This window comes from Nerophis ophidion, linkage group LG07 (genome assembly GCF_033978795.1).
Source record: "Nerophis ophidion isolate RoL-2023_Sa linkage group LG07, RoL_Noph_v1.0, whole genome shotgun sequence".
NCBI classification, from domain to species: Eukaryota; Metazoa; Chordata; class Actinopteri; order Syngnathiformes; family Syngnathidae; genus Nerophis; species Nerophis ophidion.
Genome location: NC_084617.1, coordinates 70,917,127 through 70,932,878, shown reverse-complemented (window position 1 = coordinate 70,932,878; position 15,752 = coordinate 70,917,127). Strand labels below are relative to the sequence as shown.

General features: G+C 39.7%; 1 protein-coding gene across 1 annotated transcript in view; it reads right to left on the bottom strand.

Annotated features, from left to right (window-relative positions):
* lrp13 (low-density lipoprotein receptor related-protein 13) overlaps positions 1-13,916 on the bottom strand; it is a 32,001-nt gene extending 18,085 nt beyond the window's left edge. The window contains exons 1-6 of the mRNA XM_061907047.1: positions 13,758-13,916; positions 13,492-13,647; positions 7,080-7,295; positions 6,811-7,020; positions 600-815; positions 310-539 (exon numbers count right to left, since the gene is read on the bottom strand). Coding sequence (XP_061763031.1) covers positions 310-539; positions 600-815; positions 6,811-7,020; positions 7,080-7,295; positions 13,492-13,647; positions 13,758-13,821 — 1,092 coding nt within the window. The 5' untranslated portion in view covers positions 13,822-13,916. The remainder of the gene's footprint in view (positions 1-309; positions 540-599; positions 816-6,810; positions 7,021-7,079; positions 7,296-13,491; positions 13,648-13,757) is intronic.
* Positions 13,917-15,752: the final 1,836 nt, after the last annotated feature.

The window sequence follows — 15,752 nt, the reverse complement described above, 5'->3', positions numbered from 1 at the left end:
CACATCACCGGCAAAAAGCAGAGACCTAATCCTGCAGCCACCAAACCAGATACCCTCAACACTTTGACTGCGCCTAGAAATTCTGTCATAACTAATAAGTTATGAACAGAATCGGTGACAAAGGGCAGCCTTGACGGAGTCCAACCCTCACTGGAAACTGGTCCGACTTACTGCCGGCAATGCAGACTAAGCTCTGACACTGATCATACAGGATTTAATGTTTAATAGCACACATCAATTGTTGAACCACTTAAGATGTTAAAACATTTGAATGCAGGTTGTTAATTTAGCAACACAAGTATAAAATACCTTTTCATCAGTGCCATCTTTGCAGTCCTGTTCCCCATCACAGACCCACTCCTGCACTAAGCACTCCTTGCTCTGAGGGCAGCGTTGCTTGGTTATACAGACTGGCGCTTTGAGGCATCCTTCTTCATCCGAACGATCCCAGCAGTCAGGGTGGCCATCACAGTGCATTGAGGCCGTCAAACACTGACCACTGGCGCACCTGAACTTACTTGCACTGCAGACTTTAAGCTCTACACAGGAAAACCTCAGTCAAAAATAATGACCGTGTACCTTGTACGCACACAACATACCACAGTCCGACTCGTCGCTGCCATCCCCACAGTCCGTCTCGCCATCACAAAGGAAGCTTTTAGGAATGCAGCGGCTCCCGCCGTCGCACTGATGAGCGCAGCCTTCCACATACTTTGCACACCTTTGTTCATCGGAGCGGTCCTGGCACTGAGGCACGCCGTCACACACCTGGTTCTTTTCGATGCACTTTTTACCATGGGCACACTGGAACTGGTCTGGAGAGAAAAATTTTCCAACTTGAACCACAAAAAATGAAGTTTGCATCGCTTTCATCCGTTCAAATATATTCTACTTAACACGTTCGCTTTGATCCGCAGTCCATGCAATATCCCTCAGTACAGTCATCACCAAAAACTATCAACTCCATCCATCTACCGGTTGTCCCTCTCAGGATACCGGGGGTAACTGAAGCCTATCTCAGCTGCATCCGCTCAGAAGGCAGAGTACACCAAGGACAAGTCGCCACCTCATCACAGGGGCAACTGCTATCCTCAAAAGGCCCACCATAGGATGGACTCAGTTTCTGATGAAGCAAAGCTAACCCCAGAAACAGTCAGTTTTGCAGAGCAGTTAAATAAGTTGTGTTCAAACAGTTTATCCATCAGTCCGGTTTGATGCTACAGAAAAAGGACAAAAATAAAACTGTACGCACTGTTAAATTAATTGCTTAACGTGGACCCCGACTTAAACAAGTTGAAACTTATTTGGGTGTTACCATTTAGTAGTCAATCGTACGGAATATGTACTGTGCAATCTACTAATAAAAGTTTCAATCAATCGAAAAGATCACCCTACCACCCACTCTTAAGTACATGCACCCTGCAAAAACAGGTAAAATGGGGAAGCAAATTCCCCCGGACCGAACCCAACCCAGTCAAAACCTTTCCAGGCTCTTGCCTCAGATACGTGCAACCAACAGCGTCCTCCCCTTTCCTGTCAACATGCTCTGGTATAGTGTATAGGACATAGGGTAATTTGTTTTACTCTTCCCTAAAAGTACAAAAAAGGGACACCAACTACTAAAAACCAATTCCTTTGGCGATTGAAGCCGATTCTTAGCTGATCAGCTGAATTTCACTTAATTGGCTGAAAATTTGGGCAGCACGGTGCGAGAGGGGTTAGTGCATCTGCCTCACAATACGAAGGTCCTGAGCAGTCCTGGGTTCAATCCCAGGCTCGGGACCGTTGTGTGGAGTTTGCATGTTCTCCCCATGACTGCGTGGGTTCCCTCCGGGTACTCCATCTTCCTCCCACTTCCAAAGACATGCACCTGGAGATAGGTTGATTGGCAAAACTAAATGGTCCCTAGTGTGTGAATGTGGTCTGTGTTGGCCCTGTGATGAGGTGGCGACTTGTCCAGGGTGTCATCCCGGACGAGCCCCCAATTTGTTGCGTCCGACCAGTTCTTCCTCCCAGGGAATCTAAGTTACTGGTCAATCCCAAGTTCTTCTGATGACATATGCTGAGTAAGAAGGACCATCGAGATAGAATTGGAGTATTTTCAAGTTTTACTAAAGCTTTAGGAGATCAACTAGAGAAGCTGAAATGAATCGGTTGAGTTGACCTACAGCTTTAGTAAAACTTGAAAATATTCCAATTCTGTCTCGATGGTCCTTCTTACTCAACATATGTCATCAAAAGAACTTGGGATTGACCAGTGACTTAGATTCCCTGGGAGGAAGAACTGGTCCGACGCAACAGTATACTCCGCCTACCGCCCGAATGCAGCTGAGAGGCTCCAGCGACCCCAAAAGGGACAAGTGGTAGAACATTTTTATTTATTGAGGCTGGTGACAGGACACTTATTAATCCTGCTAAATGGGAGCCTAAAATGAAATGTAAAAAAGGGTGGGACACGGCTTTCGTCTAATTTAACTTTATAAACCCAGGACAGGATCTTGCATAATCAAGTTGAGCAATTGCTTGTAACTTCCGGTAGGAATGCCGGAAAGACATGAAACAAAAACTTCTATGTAGGTCTCACTTTGACCTACATTTTAATAATCGACAGCCTGCAGAAAAAAATCAACAGGAAGTTGGCAATTACCCCTTCAAAATAAAAGTTTTGTGAAAACCTGTCACCTTTTTTCAAAAGTTATCTCCTCCGAGCGCGTTTGTCGTTTCGGCTTCAAACTCGCACAGGAGGGAGTTTGAACCCTTCTGATTAAAAGTATAGATCAAAGTTTTGATAAGTTTTCAGGTTTTGATTTTATGCGCCTTCAAAGAACCCCTGCGCAAAGTGTCCTAAAAAATGTCATTTTTGCCTCTTTGAGCTGTAATTTGACCCCCTTAAAATGCTTCAAAACTCAAACTTGGCACACACATCAGGACTGGCAACAATTATGAGCTAATAAAAAAACCAAACCCCAAAACTCAAAATTGTGCTCTAGCGCCCCCTAGGAATACAACACAGACAAACTGCTCCTAGGAAGAAAACAGACAAAACTGCTTGTAACTTCCGTTAGGAATGTCGTAGAGACATGAAACAAAAACCTCTATGTAGGTCTGACTTAGACCTACATTTCCAATAAACACTTCTATACCTAAAAACAGGAAGTTGGCAAAAACCCCTTCAAAACACATTTTTTGCAAAAAATGCCTTTTTTGCCTCTTTGAACTGATATTTGACCCCCTTAAAATGCTTCAAAGTGCAAGTTAAAGCTATACAATGCCAAGCGAAAGCCATTTATCAACAACATCCAGAAACGCCAATCTGTAATTTGACCCCCTTAACATGCTTCAAAACTCAAATTTTACACACACATCAGGACTGGTGAAAATTGCCAGCCAATAAAAAACCCCCAAAAATGAAAATTGTGCTCTAGCGCCCCCTAGGGAAAAAAACTGACAAAACTGCTTGTAAATTCTGTTAGGAATGTCGTAGAGTGATGAAACAAAAACTTCTATGTAGGTCTGACTAAGATCGGGACTCGGGACACGGCGGAAGCGGCCAAAGGCGGACCCGACCAACGCTGCTTGCAGCTTTATTTATTGAGGCTGGTGACAGGACACTTATTAATCCTGCTAAATGGGAGCCTAAAATTAAATGTAAAAAAGGGTGGGACACGGCTTTCGTCTAATTTAACTTTATAAACCCAGGACAGGATCTTGCATAATCAAGTTGAGCGACACTAATCAAGGGGCGTAGGGAGCGCTTCAGCATGTCCTCATTCCCAAATCAGTTTCTTCTCCCATGTACGTGTTTGGGTTCACCTTAAAATCCTTGACCATTTATAATCGCCCATCAGTCTAGTACAGGGGTAGAGAACCTACGGCTCCCAAGCCAGATCTGGCTCTCTGATCAATCCTAGCTGACAGTTCTTAAACACTATAAGTAATGAATAATTCAGATTTAAAAATAACGTTCAAAATATAAAACATTTTCATGCATTTTAGTCAATCCATACGTTTTCTACCGCATCTGTTCAGTCGCATTAATGGTAAGAGGTATTTCATATACGGGGGGACAGCCTGGCGCGGTTGGGAGAGTGGCTGCGCCAACAATCTGAGGGTTCCTGGTTCAATCCCCACCTTCTACCAACCTAGTCATGTGTTGTGTCCTTGAGCAAGACACTTCACCTTTGCTCCTGAATGGTATATTCCTCAACTGAAGTACTAGGTAGAAATATCACAGATGACATCAAAACACCTTTGACAATCCAAGCATGATCGTAATGAATGACATTTTCATTTTGATACTAGCGGATGTGACGCGTAGAGCTTTGTAAAACCAGATGTCTGATTGGTTTGAGAAGGTGGGACCCAGGGACCGGATCAGCGTCGTAGGTTAGAATTCGGGTCAGTGAAGCCTATTGCTCCTTACTGTATTAAAACCTTGGTTCTGTTGCTGCTGTGTTGATATATACTAACATACTCAACTTCTTTGAGTGGCCGTGCCAGCAACCTGAGGGTTCCTGGTCCGATCCCCACCTTGTCACGTCTGTTGTGTCCTTGAGCAAGACACTTCACCCTTGCGCCTGATTGTGGTTAGGGCCTTGCATGGCAGCTCCCGCCATCAGTGTGTGAGAATATGGAAATAGTGTCAAAGCGCTTTGAGTACCTTGAAGGTAGAAAAGCGCTATACAAGTATAACATATTTGCCATTTATTATTGGTTAACTTCAGAATAACAGTTAAAAAGAATGACTAATTATACTTTAAAAATGTTGGTCTTACTTAAAAATGCCCGTATTTTGTTGAATTCGGTGTTAAAAAAAAAATATGGCTTTCATGGCTCAGCCAAAAAGGTTCCTGACACCTGGTCTAGTATCACTATTTGGGCAAAGTTCCCAGGACTAGTTGAAGTACAAAACCTAGTTTTTGTCCTAAAAAAGGTTTAGTTCCAACCAAGGGTTTCTTTTCAAACATTGATTCACTGTAAAACTGGTAACAGGGCCTAATCTGATCTTCGACCCAACTCTCTCCTTTGAGCCACACATTAAAAGCGTTACTAAAACAGCCTTCTTTCATCTCCGTAATATCGCTTAAATTCGCTCCATTCTGTCCACTAAAGACGCCGAGATCATTATCCATGCGTTTGTTACGTCTCGTCTCGATTACTGTAACGTATTATTTTCGGGTCTCCCCATGTCTAGCATTAAAAGATTACAGTTGGTACAAAATGCGGCTGCTAGACTTTTGACAAGAACAAGAAAGTTTGATCACATGACGCCTGTACTGGCTCACCTGCACTGGCTTCCTGTGCACTTAAGATGTGACTTTAAGGTTTTACTACTTACATATAAAATACTACATGGTCTAGCTCCATCCTATCTTGCCAATTGTATTGTACCATATGTCCCAGCAAGAAATCTGCGTTCAAAGGACTCCGGCTTAGTGATTCCCAAGGCCCAAAAAAAGTCTGCGGGCTATAGAGCATTTTCATTTCGGGCTCCAGTACTCTGGAATGCCCTCCCGGTAACAGTTCGAGATACCACCTCAGTAGAAGCATTTAAGTCTCACCTTAAAACTCATTTGTATACTCTAGCCTTTAAATAGACTCCCTTTTTAGACCAGTTGATCTGCCGTTTTTCTTTTTCTCCTATGTCCCACTCTCCCCTTGTGGAGGGGGTCCGGTCCGATCCAGTGGCCATGGATTACGTACTGGCTGTCCAGAGTCAGGATCCAGGATGGACCGCTCGCCTGTGTATCGGCTTGGGACATCCCTGCGCTGCTGATCCGCCTCCGCTTGGGATGGTTTCCTGCTGGCTCCGCTGTGAACGGGACTCTCGCTGCTGTGTTGGATCCGCTTTGGACTGGACTCTCGCGGCTATGTTGGATCCATTATGGATTGAACTTTCACAGTATCATGTTAGACCCGCTCGACATCCATTGCTTTCGTCCTCTCCAAGGTTCTCATAGTCATCATTGTCACCGACGTCCCACTGGGTGTGAGTTTTCCTTGCCCTTATGTGGGCCTACCGAGGATGTCGTAGTGGTTTGTATTGTGGTTTGAGACACTAGTGATTTAGAGCTATATAAGTAAACATTGATTGATAATATTGAGAGTTTATGAAATTTTACTTTCAATCAATCAATCAATGCTTACTTATATAGCCCTAAGGGCTCAAAGGGCTGCACAAACCACCACGACATCCTCGGTAGGCCCACATAAGGGCAAGGAAAACTCACACCCAGTGGGACGTCGGTGACAATGATGACTATGAGAACCTTGGAGAGGAAGAAAGCAATGGATGTCGAGCGGGTCTAACATGATACTGTGAAAGTTCAATCCACAATGGATCCAACAGCAGCGAGAGTCCCGTTCACAGCGGAGCCAGCAGGAAACCATCCCAAGCGGAGGCGGATCAGCATCGCAGAGATGTCCATAGCCGATTCACAGGCAAGCAGTACATGGCCACCGGATCGGACCGGACCCCCTCCACAAGGGAGAGTGGGACATAGAAGAAAAAGAAAAGAAACGGCAGATCAACTGGTCTAAAAAGGGAGTCTATTTAAAGGCTTTGAACTTTTGAGTTTTCTTGCATGTTAAAGCCCTATGGAATGAAGAAATGAGAATAATAGACATTACTGTTTCATTCAGGCCTTTGCAGTGCTTGGGCCCCAATTAAAATGCTTCGAAGATACAATTGGTTGCATCTTGGCTTGCTTTTAAAAAATCAAGCTCGTTCATTTCCTCCAAACTTCAGCTGTTCTTACGGGAACCACTAGGTATAGGAAGGAATATCTCCGCCAGAGAACAAACCATTACCTTGTTCACAGGTGGATGCGCATTCCTTCTCATCAGATCCATCCCGGCAGTCATCTTCTCCATCACACACATGGCTGAAGAGGACGCACTGTGTGTTGTCTTTGCAGGCCTTGGCGCCCAAATTGCACTTAATAGGTTCAGAACCCACAATCCTAACCGGAGGTGCGGTGGCTAAACCCTTCTCCCCGTCTTCATTCACATTCTGGTCCTCTGCGGACAAAACATCGACGGGTAACAAGGTTTGGTTTCAAGTCTTGCGCTTAACTCACCGCAGTTTTCCTCGTCCGTCCCGTCCAAACAGTCCCTTTCGCCGTCGCACAGCAGGGTCGCGGGCAAGCAGCGGTGGTGGTTGTCGCAGTGGTGAACGCATCCCACGGGTTTTTGAGAACAATGCCACTCATCTGAGAGGTCCTGGCACTGAGGTACGCCGTCACACACCTCACCCTTAGTTATGCACTTCTTCCCGTGGGCGCACTGAAATTGATCTGAAAGCGGGCAAGAACATGTCATTTTAACACAATTGAGGTGGCGACTTGTCCAGGGTGTACCCCGCCTTCCGCCCGATTGTAGCTGAGATAGGCGCCAGTGCCCCCCGCGACCCCGAAAGGGAATAAGCGGTAGAAAATGGATGGATGGATGGACTTTACTGGTGCAATTTACTGGTGCTTACTAGTGATGGGTCCGGCAACACCGATGCGTCCAGCTCATAGAGCAAAACCCTGTGTCGGTGCGCTTACCGCTTTTAGAAAGTAACGTGACCGATGAGCCGTTTCGGTCACATGACCGATACACCAACTGTGTCGGACTGACGCCTGCGCACCAAACTTTTTATAAAGGAACGAGATGCTGCTGCCAACAGAATCGCCGCACTTCAGTCGGTCATTTGTCGTCGGAGATCATGGAGCAGCCTCAGGCAAAAAGAAAGATTTCCGCCGTGAAATAATTAAGCAATCTAAAAATTTTGTATGTTGGAAAACCATTTTTTTTGATAAAAGTATAAAAAAACTACAAAAAAAAAACCCCAGTCCACAAGCATCCTCATTCACAACACGTTCTCTTAGATTTCCACGTTATGATACATGCTCACATTATTTGACTATGTAAAGAAAGAAAAATATATATTTATTTAAATGATTTGAAATAATCCATCCATCCATTTATCTCAGCTACAATCGGGCGGAAGGCGGGGTACACCCTGGACAAGTCGCCACCTCATCCCAGGGCCAACACAGATAGACAACATTCACACACTAGGGCCAATTTAGTGTTGCCAATCAACCTATCCCCAGGTGCATGTCTTTGGAAGTGGGAGGAAGCCGGAGTACCCAGAGGGAACCCACGCATTCACGGGGAGAACATGCAAACTCCACACAGAAAGATCCCGAGCCTGGGATTGAACCCAGGACTGCAGGAACTTCATATTGTGAGGCAGACGCACTAACCCCTCTTCCACCGTACTAAGCATGCGCTAATTATTTTGCAAAGCCAGTTTGACCCGGCAGTAATTCAAGGCAGGCCCCCTGTGGCAATTCAAAGAAATACGGTATGTGTGTTTAAAAATCCTAAAATCATTTTTAAGGTTGTATTTTTTCTCTAAAATGGTCTTTCTGAAAGTTATAAGAAGCAAAGTAAAAAAAGAAATGCCCCATCCATCCATTTTCTACCGCTTATTCCCTTTTGGGGTCACGGGGGGTGCTGGCGCCTATCTCAGCTACAATCGGGCGGAAGGCGGGGTACACCCTGGACAAGTCGCCACCTCATCCCAGGGGCCAACACAGATGGACAGACAACATTCACACTCACATTCACACACTAGGGCCAATTTAGTGTTGCCAATCAACCTATCCCCAGATGCATGTCTTTGGAAGTGGGAGGAAGCCGGAGTACCCGGAGGGAACCCACGCATTCACGGGGAGAACATGCAAACTCCACACAGAAAGCTCCCGAGCCTGGATTTGAACCCAGGACTGCAGGAACTTCGTATTGTGAGGCAGACGCACTAACCCCTCTGCCACTTTGAAGCCCGATTTGAAATAATCCTAAATTAAATACAATGACTTGTTTTATATTATTGTATATAGTAGGTCAGGGGTCGGGAACCTTTTTGGCTGAGAGAGCCGTATAATATTTTTTAACACTGAATACAACTAAATGTGTGCATTTTTAAGTAAGACCAACAGTTTTAGAGCAGTGGTTCTCAACCTTTTTTCAGTGATGTAAACCCTTGTGAACATTTTTATAATTCAAGTACACCCTAATCCAGGGGTCGGGAACCTTTTTGGCTGAGAGAGCCAAAAAGCCAAATATTTAAAAATACATTTCCATGAGAGCCATATAATATTTTTTTTTAACACTTTTTAAGTAAGACCAACATTTCTAGAGTATAATAGGTCTCTTATTCTTTGTAATATTGTTATTCTGAAGCTAACTGTGGAGGGGGCGTGGCCTGCGGGCCTGCAGCGACAAGTGCGTAGATGGCCCACCTGGGCCTTGTTATCTAATCACCTGTCGCTCTGTTATAAGCAGCAGCCAGGAGGAGAGACTGGGTTGGGGCTGGAAAAACTATTGCTGGAAAGCAACTGAGAGACTTATTGAAAAATAAAACAATATTGTAACCCTGAAACAGGCTCTCATGTCGGTGCTTGGGGGTCTGAAGAACTCCCAGGAGGGCAAGCCCCACACTAACCAATAATAAATAAAAACTTCTTACCATTAACGCAACTTCTTGAACAGGTGCGGTAGAAAACAGATGGATGGATTAAAAATGCATGAGAATATTTTATATTTTGATTATGATTTTTAACACCGTGATTACAAGTGGAATTATTCATTACTTATCGTGTTAAGCAAAGTCAGCTCAGATTTATCTGAGAGACAGGTGCAGTCATCAAAAGAGCCATAGGTTCCCTACCCCCGCCCTAATCCATGGGTGTCCAAACTTTTTCCGCTGAGGGCCCCGCACAGAAAAATTAAAGCATGCAGGGGCCGTTTTGATATTTGTCTTTTTCTTCAAACCATAACAAATTATATGGATTGTTTGTTTTTTTACCTTGAGGGCTCCCAGGGACCATAAAGGGTCTGAGTCTGGGGTGTCAAACGTACGGCCGGCGGGCCGGATCAGGCCCATAAACGGGTTTTATCCGGCCCGCGGGATGAGTTTGCTAAGTATAAAAATGAGCTGAAATTTTCTAATTAAATAAACCACTGTTCTGAATGTGTCCACTAGATGTCGCAATTACAAATCTTTGTAGATACATATGTAAAAAAAAAAAAAGAGGAAAATGAGCAAACTACATAAACATCCCATAATTTGATTTTGATATAATTGTTTTGTTTTAGTAGATTGAAAATTAACACCAATGAGTTGACTGATGAACATTACTACATTAGTTATTCAGAAAACATAAATAACGACAAATAAAGATAGCATATTATTAACCGCAACATGTAAGTGTAAAAAAACCCCCAACATTAAGATTTGTACATTTTCAGAATGTGCTTTTTTTATTTTAAAAAAAAAAATAATAATCTGAAGATGTCTATTTTTAAGTTATCGTGCCGTGATTTTACCAGTCCGGCCCAATTGAGAGTAGATTTTTTTTCCATGTGGCCCCCGATCTAAAATGAGTTTGACACCCCTGCTCTAAGTCATTAAAATGTTAAAATCATGTCAAATTATCTTTTTTTAATTTAACACTTACAGTAAATCTCTACAGTATATCAACTTCAGGTTAATATAAAGTTAAAACAAAAAAAATAAATGTTTTAAGCCTTTTCTGTCAAACACAACTGTTTTTGATCCGAGCAGAGGATGTCGTCGTGGTTTGTGCAGCCCTTTGAGACACTAGTTATTTAGGGCTATATAAATAAACATTGATTTTCATAAGAAAACATATGCAGTATTTTCCCCGCTGCCCAAAGCATTCAGAAAGCAATGTTTGATGTGAAGTAGAGCCTGGAAAAGACAATAATGCAGGACACCACTTTATTTTTTTGAGGTATTGCAATGAAAAGATAAAATGATATTTAATATATTTGGGATCCAAAAGGTGCCCCACTCATAAAGTGAAATTATTATTTTTTTTTTTACTTTCAACACTTAAGTGACGAGATCAGCTTCAGATGTATCTGTCGATTTTACGTTTGAACCATAATTTTGCTTGTTTTATGCTGTTTTGGCAAAGAAAACGATGTATTTGTATGGCAAACACAATATATGCAATATTTTAAAGTGAAATATTTGAAATAATTGGAGCTTTGAATAGGTGAATAATTCATAAGTTTTTTTTTAACGGCAAAAAAGAAAAAAAAAACTGCCTGCATGGCAGCTTTGTGTCAACATTGCAACTTTTTCTAGTTAGATTTCACCTCATTCCACTGTTTGTTTTTTTTTATTATTTTTGCAGTAGCATTTCCAGAATGTGTGGCGGGCTGGTAAACAATTAGCTGCGGGCTGCAAATGGCCCCCGGGCCGCTCTTTGGACACCACTGCCCTAATCAGAGCAAAGCATTTTTGGTAGAAAACAAGAGATAAAGTAAAATACAGCACTATGTCATCAGTTTGATTTATTAAATTGTATAACAGTGCCAAATATTGCTCATTTGTAGTGGTCTTTCTTGAACTATTTGGAAAAAAAGATTTAAAAAAATAACAAAAAACTTGTTGAAAAATAAACGAGTGATTCAATTATAAAGATTTCTACACAGAAGTAATCAATTTAAAGTGCCCTCTTTGGGGATTGTAATAGAGATCCATCTGGATTCACGAACTTAATTCTAAACATTTACAAAAAAATTAATCTAACAATATTTATGGAACAAGTCCACAAAAAATCCAGCTTTCAACACTGAATATTGCATTGTTGCATTTCTTTTCACAGTTTATGAACTTTCATATTTTTTTGAAGTATTATTCAATAAATATACTTAAAGGATTTTTGAATTGTTGCTATTTTTAGAATATTTAAAAAAAATCTCCAAACCCCTTGGCATACCTTCAAGTACCCCCAGGTGTACGAGTACCCCCATTTGAGAACCACTGGTTTAGAGTACAATAAGTCTCTTATTTTTAATATTCTAAAGCAGGGGTCACCAACCTTTTTGAAACCAAGAGCTACTTCTTGGGTACTGATTAATGCGAAGGGCTACCAGTTTGATACACACTTAAATTGCCAGAAATAGCCAATCTGACTAATTTACCTTTAATATATATCTATATATATCTATATATAAATGGGTATTTGTCTTTCCGTTGTACATTTTTTTTCTTTTTACGGAAGGTTTTTGTAGGGAATAAATGATGAAAAAAAACACTTAATTGAACGGTTTAAAAGAGGAGAAGACAGGAAAAAAATTAAAATTAAATTTTTAAACTGTTAATCTTCAATTTCGACTCTTTAAAATTCAACCGAAAAAAAGAGAAAAACTAACTAATTCGAATCTTTTTGAAAACATTTTAAAAAATAATTTATGGATCATCATTAGCAATTTTTCCTGATTAAGATTAATTTTAGAATTTTGATGACGTGTTTTAGATAGGTTAAAATCCAATCTGCACTTTGTTAGAATATATAACAAATTGGACCAAGCTATATTTCTAACAAAGACGGATCATTATTTCTTCTAGATTTTACTAAGCAAAAATTGTAAAAGAATTCAAAAGACTTTGAAATAAGATTTTAATTTGATTCTAAAGATTTTCTAGATTTGCCAGAATAATTTTTTTGAATTTTAAACCATAATAAGTTTGAGGAAATATTTCACAAAAATTCTTCGTCAAAAAAAAAAGAAGCTAAAATGAAGAATTAAATTAAAATGTATGTATTCTTTACAATAAAAATAAATTTACTTGAACATTGATTTAAATTGTCAGGAAAGAAGAGGAAGGAATTTAAAAGGTAAAAATGTATGTGTTTGAAAATGCTAAAAACATTTATGGTTTTATTTTTTCTCTAACATTGCTTAATACTTTCAGAGACAAAGTAAAAAAAAAAAAAATGAATTTATTTAAACAAGTGAAGAGCAAGTCTTTAACATATTTTCTTGGATTTTCAAATTCTATTTGAGTTTTGTCTCTCTTAGAATTAAAATTGTCAAGCAAAGCGAGACCGGTTTGCTAGTAAATAAATACAATTTTAAAAAATAGAGGCAGCTCACTGGTAAGTGCTGCTATTTGAGCTATTTTTAGAACAGGCCAGCGGGCGACTCATCTGGTCCTTACGGGCACCGCGTTGTTGACCCCTGTTCTAAAGCTAACCAATGATAAATATAACACTTCTTACCATTAACGAGACTTCTTGAACAGGTACGATAGAAAACGGATGGTTGGATTAAAAATGCATGAGAATGTTTTATTATTTGAACGTTATTTTTAACACTGATTACCAGCGGAATTATTCATTACTTATCGTGTTAAGCAATGTCAGCTAAGATTTATCTGAGAGCCAGATGCAGTCATCAAAAGAGCCACATCTGGCTCTAGAGCCATAGGTTCCCTACCCTTGTACTAGATCATAAAATCAGTGTCAGTTGAGCCGGTCCATAAATTGCTTGTAGGGATTTTTAATGTCCAGGAGGTGTCAGTATCTAGTGACACAGTATCAATACAGTTTTGCAATGTGTCGAAACGCTTCATGACGCCTCAACCCATCTCTAAAAATGCTATAATCAAGAAAGCAGTACCGTCATTGCAATATAGTTCACAATCCTCTTCATCGGATTCATCGCTGCAGTCCGGCTCCCCATCACACACATGGCTGTGGGGCACACACTCCGAGCCATCCCTGCATAAAGTGGACCCTCTGTTGCACTTCAAGGGATTGCTTTCAGATGAAACAACTAAACAAACAAACAACAATGAGCGATTATGCATGAGAGTCGAACAAGACTCAGCCAAAACTGACATTCCTGGACTAGAGTGACAAAATAAAAATAAATATCAATCTCACCTTCTTGCAAGGAGCCTGTCAACTGCAACAAAACTGCACAAAGACATAAATATACAGCCATCATAACATTTAAAATAAAAGCGGCCAGAACCTGGCGCAAGCCATGCAGAAGTGTTTTATAACGGGTCCAGGTGGTTGCAATGCAGCCTAATTAAGGACACAGGTGATGGGAGGAGCTAAAATAGTAGGACGTCATTATTATTCATGCATGATGTTTATTTGTGTTAGAATTAACACTTTGCATTCTGAATTCAGTAAATGTAATGTAATTAAATATTTAAGTCTTGAGTTAAATAACTCGACTGATACGCATTGTTTTTGTTTGCTTTTCATTTCATTTACCATTTAATTGACCATGAATTGATTAACGTGGACCCCGACTTAAACAAGTTGAGAAACTTATTTGGGTGTTACCATTTAGCGGTCAATTGTACGGAATATGTACTGAACTGTGCAATCTACTAATAAAAGTATCAATCACTCAATCAATCAACCAATTCATCGGAAAAAAATAACTTAATTTTTTTTTTAATTGTTCTAGTCCATTACTTGTCATCAATCTAAACGTCCTTTTATAAATCCATTCTTTTTTATTTCGAGATATTTTTTTTTTTTGGTATTGAGCTGTGTTTGTTTCAGTCTAAATTGGGATTTGTATTTTTTCTTTTCTAATAAACTACAACTTTATTTATAGTATGCAACATTTGCATACAAGCAACGAAATAATGATAATAATCGAAACAAGTACAGAAACAATACAAAACAGCGCCAGGGGGTTGTAAACTCAATAAAATAACTAAAATAGAATGCAAAATATATATATATATGTAACAAAGTATCAATCAATTAAATTCATCGGAAAAAAATAACTTTTTTTTTTTTTTTTTAATTGTTGTAGTCCAGTAGTTGTCATCAATCTAAACGTCCTTTTAATGAATCCATTCTTTTTTATTTCAAAATAATTTATTTTGGTATTAAGCTGTGTTCGTCTCAGTCTAAATTGGGATTTGTATTTTTTTTTTTTTTTGGATAAACTATAACTTTATTTATAATATGCAACATTTACATACAAGCAAAGAAACAATGATAATAATCAAAACAAGTACAGAAACAATACAAAACAGCGCCAGGGGGTTGTAAACTCAATAAAATAACTAAAATAGAATCCAAAATATATATATATTTAACAAAGTGTAAAGCCATAGGCTCACACGATTTCCGTAAATAATCATAGTTTTTCCAGCTTTTTGGTATATATATATATATATATATATGTATATATATATATATATATATATATATATATATATATATATATATATATATATATATATATATATATATATATATATATATATATGCCCGAACGCAGCTGAGATAGGCACCAGCGCCCCCCGGGACCCCAAAGGGAATAAGCTATATATATATATATATACATATGTATTTATATATATATATATATGTATATATATATATATATATATATATATATAGAGAGAGAGAGAGAGAGAGATATAGATGTATAGATACATATATATATGCCCGAACGCAGCTGAGATAGGCACCAGCGCCCCCCGGGACCCCAAAGGGAATAAGATATATATATACATATATATATATATATATATATATATATATATATATACATATATATATATATATATATATATATATATATATATATATATGTATATATTCATACCGTATTTCCTTGAATTGCCGCCGGGGCGCTAATTAATTTAAAACCCCTTCTCACTCCTGTGCTTACCAAAGGCATGCGGTAAAAGTAAGCATGCGCTAATTATTTTAAAACCTCTTCTCACTCCGGCATTTACCAAAGGCATGCAGTAAAAATTTGAATCTGATGTAAGCTTGGACTTTAAATCCTACCGAATGGCTCTTAATCTTCTTCCCTTCATGCGATTTCAAATGACCGGTATTGAAATCAGCCACCTCCATTTTGAAAATGATGACAGGAGAAGTGTCACTCGCGAC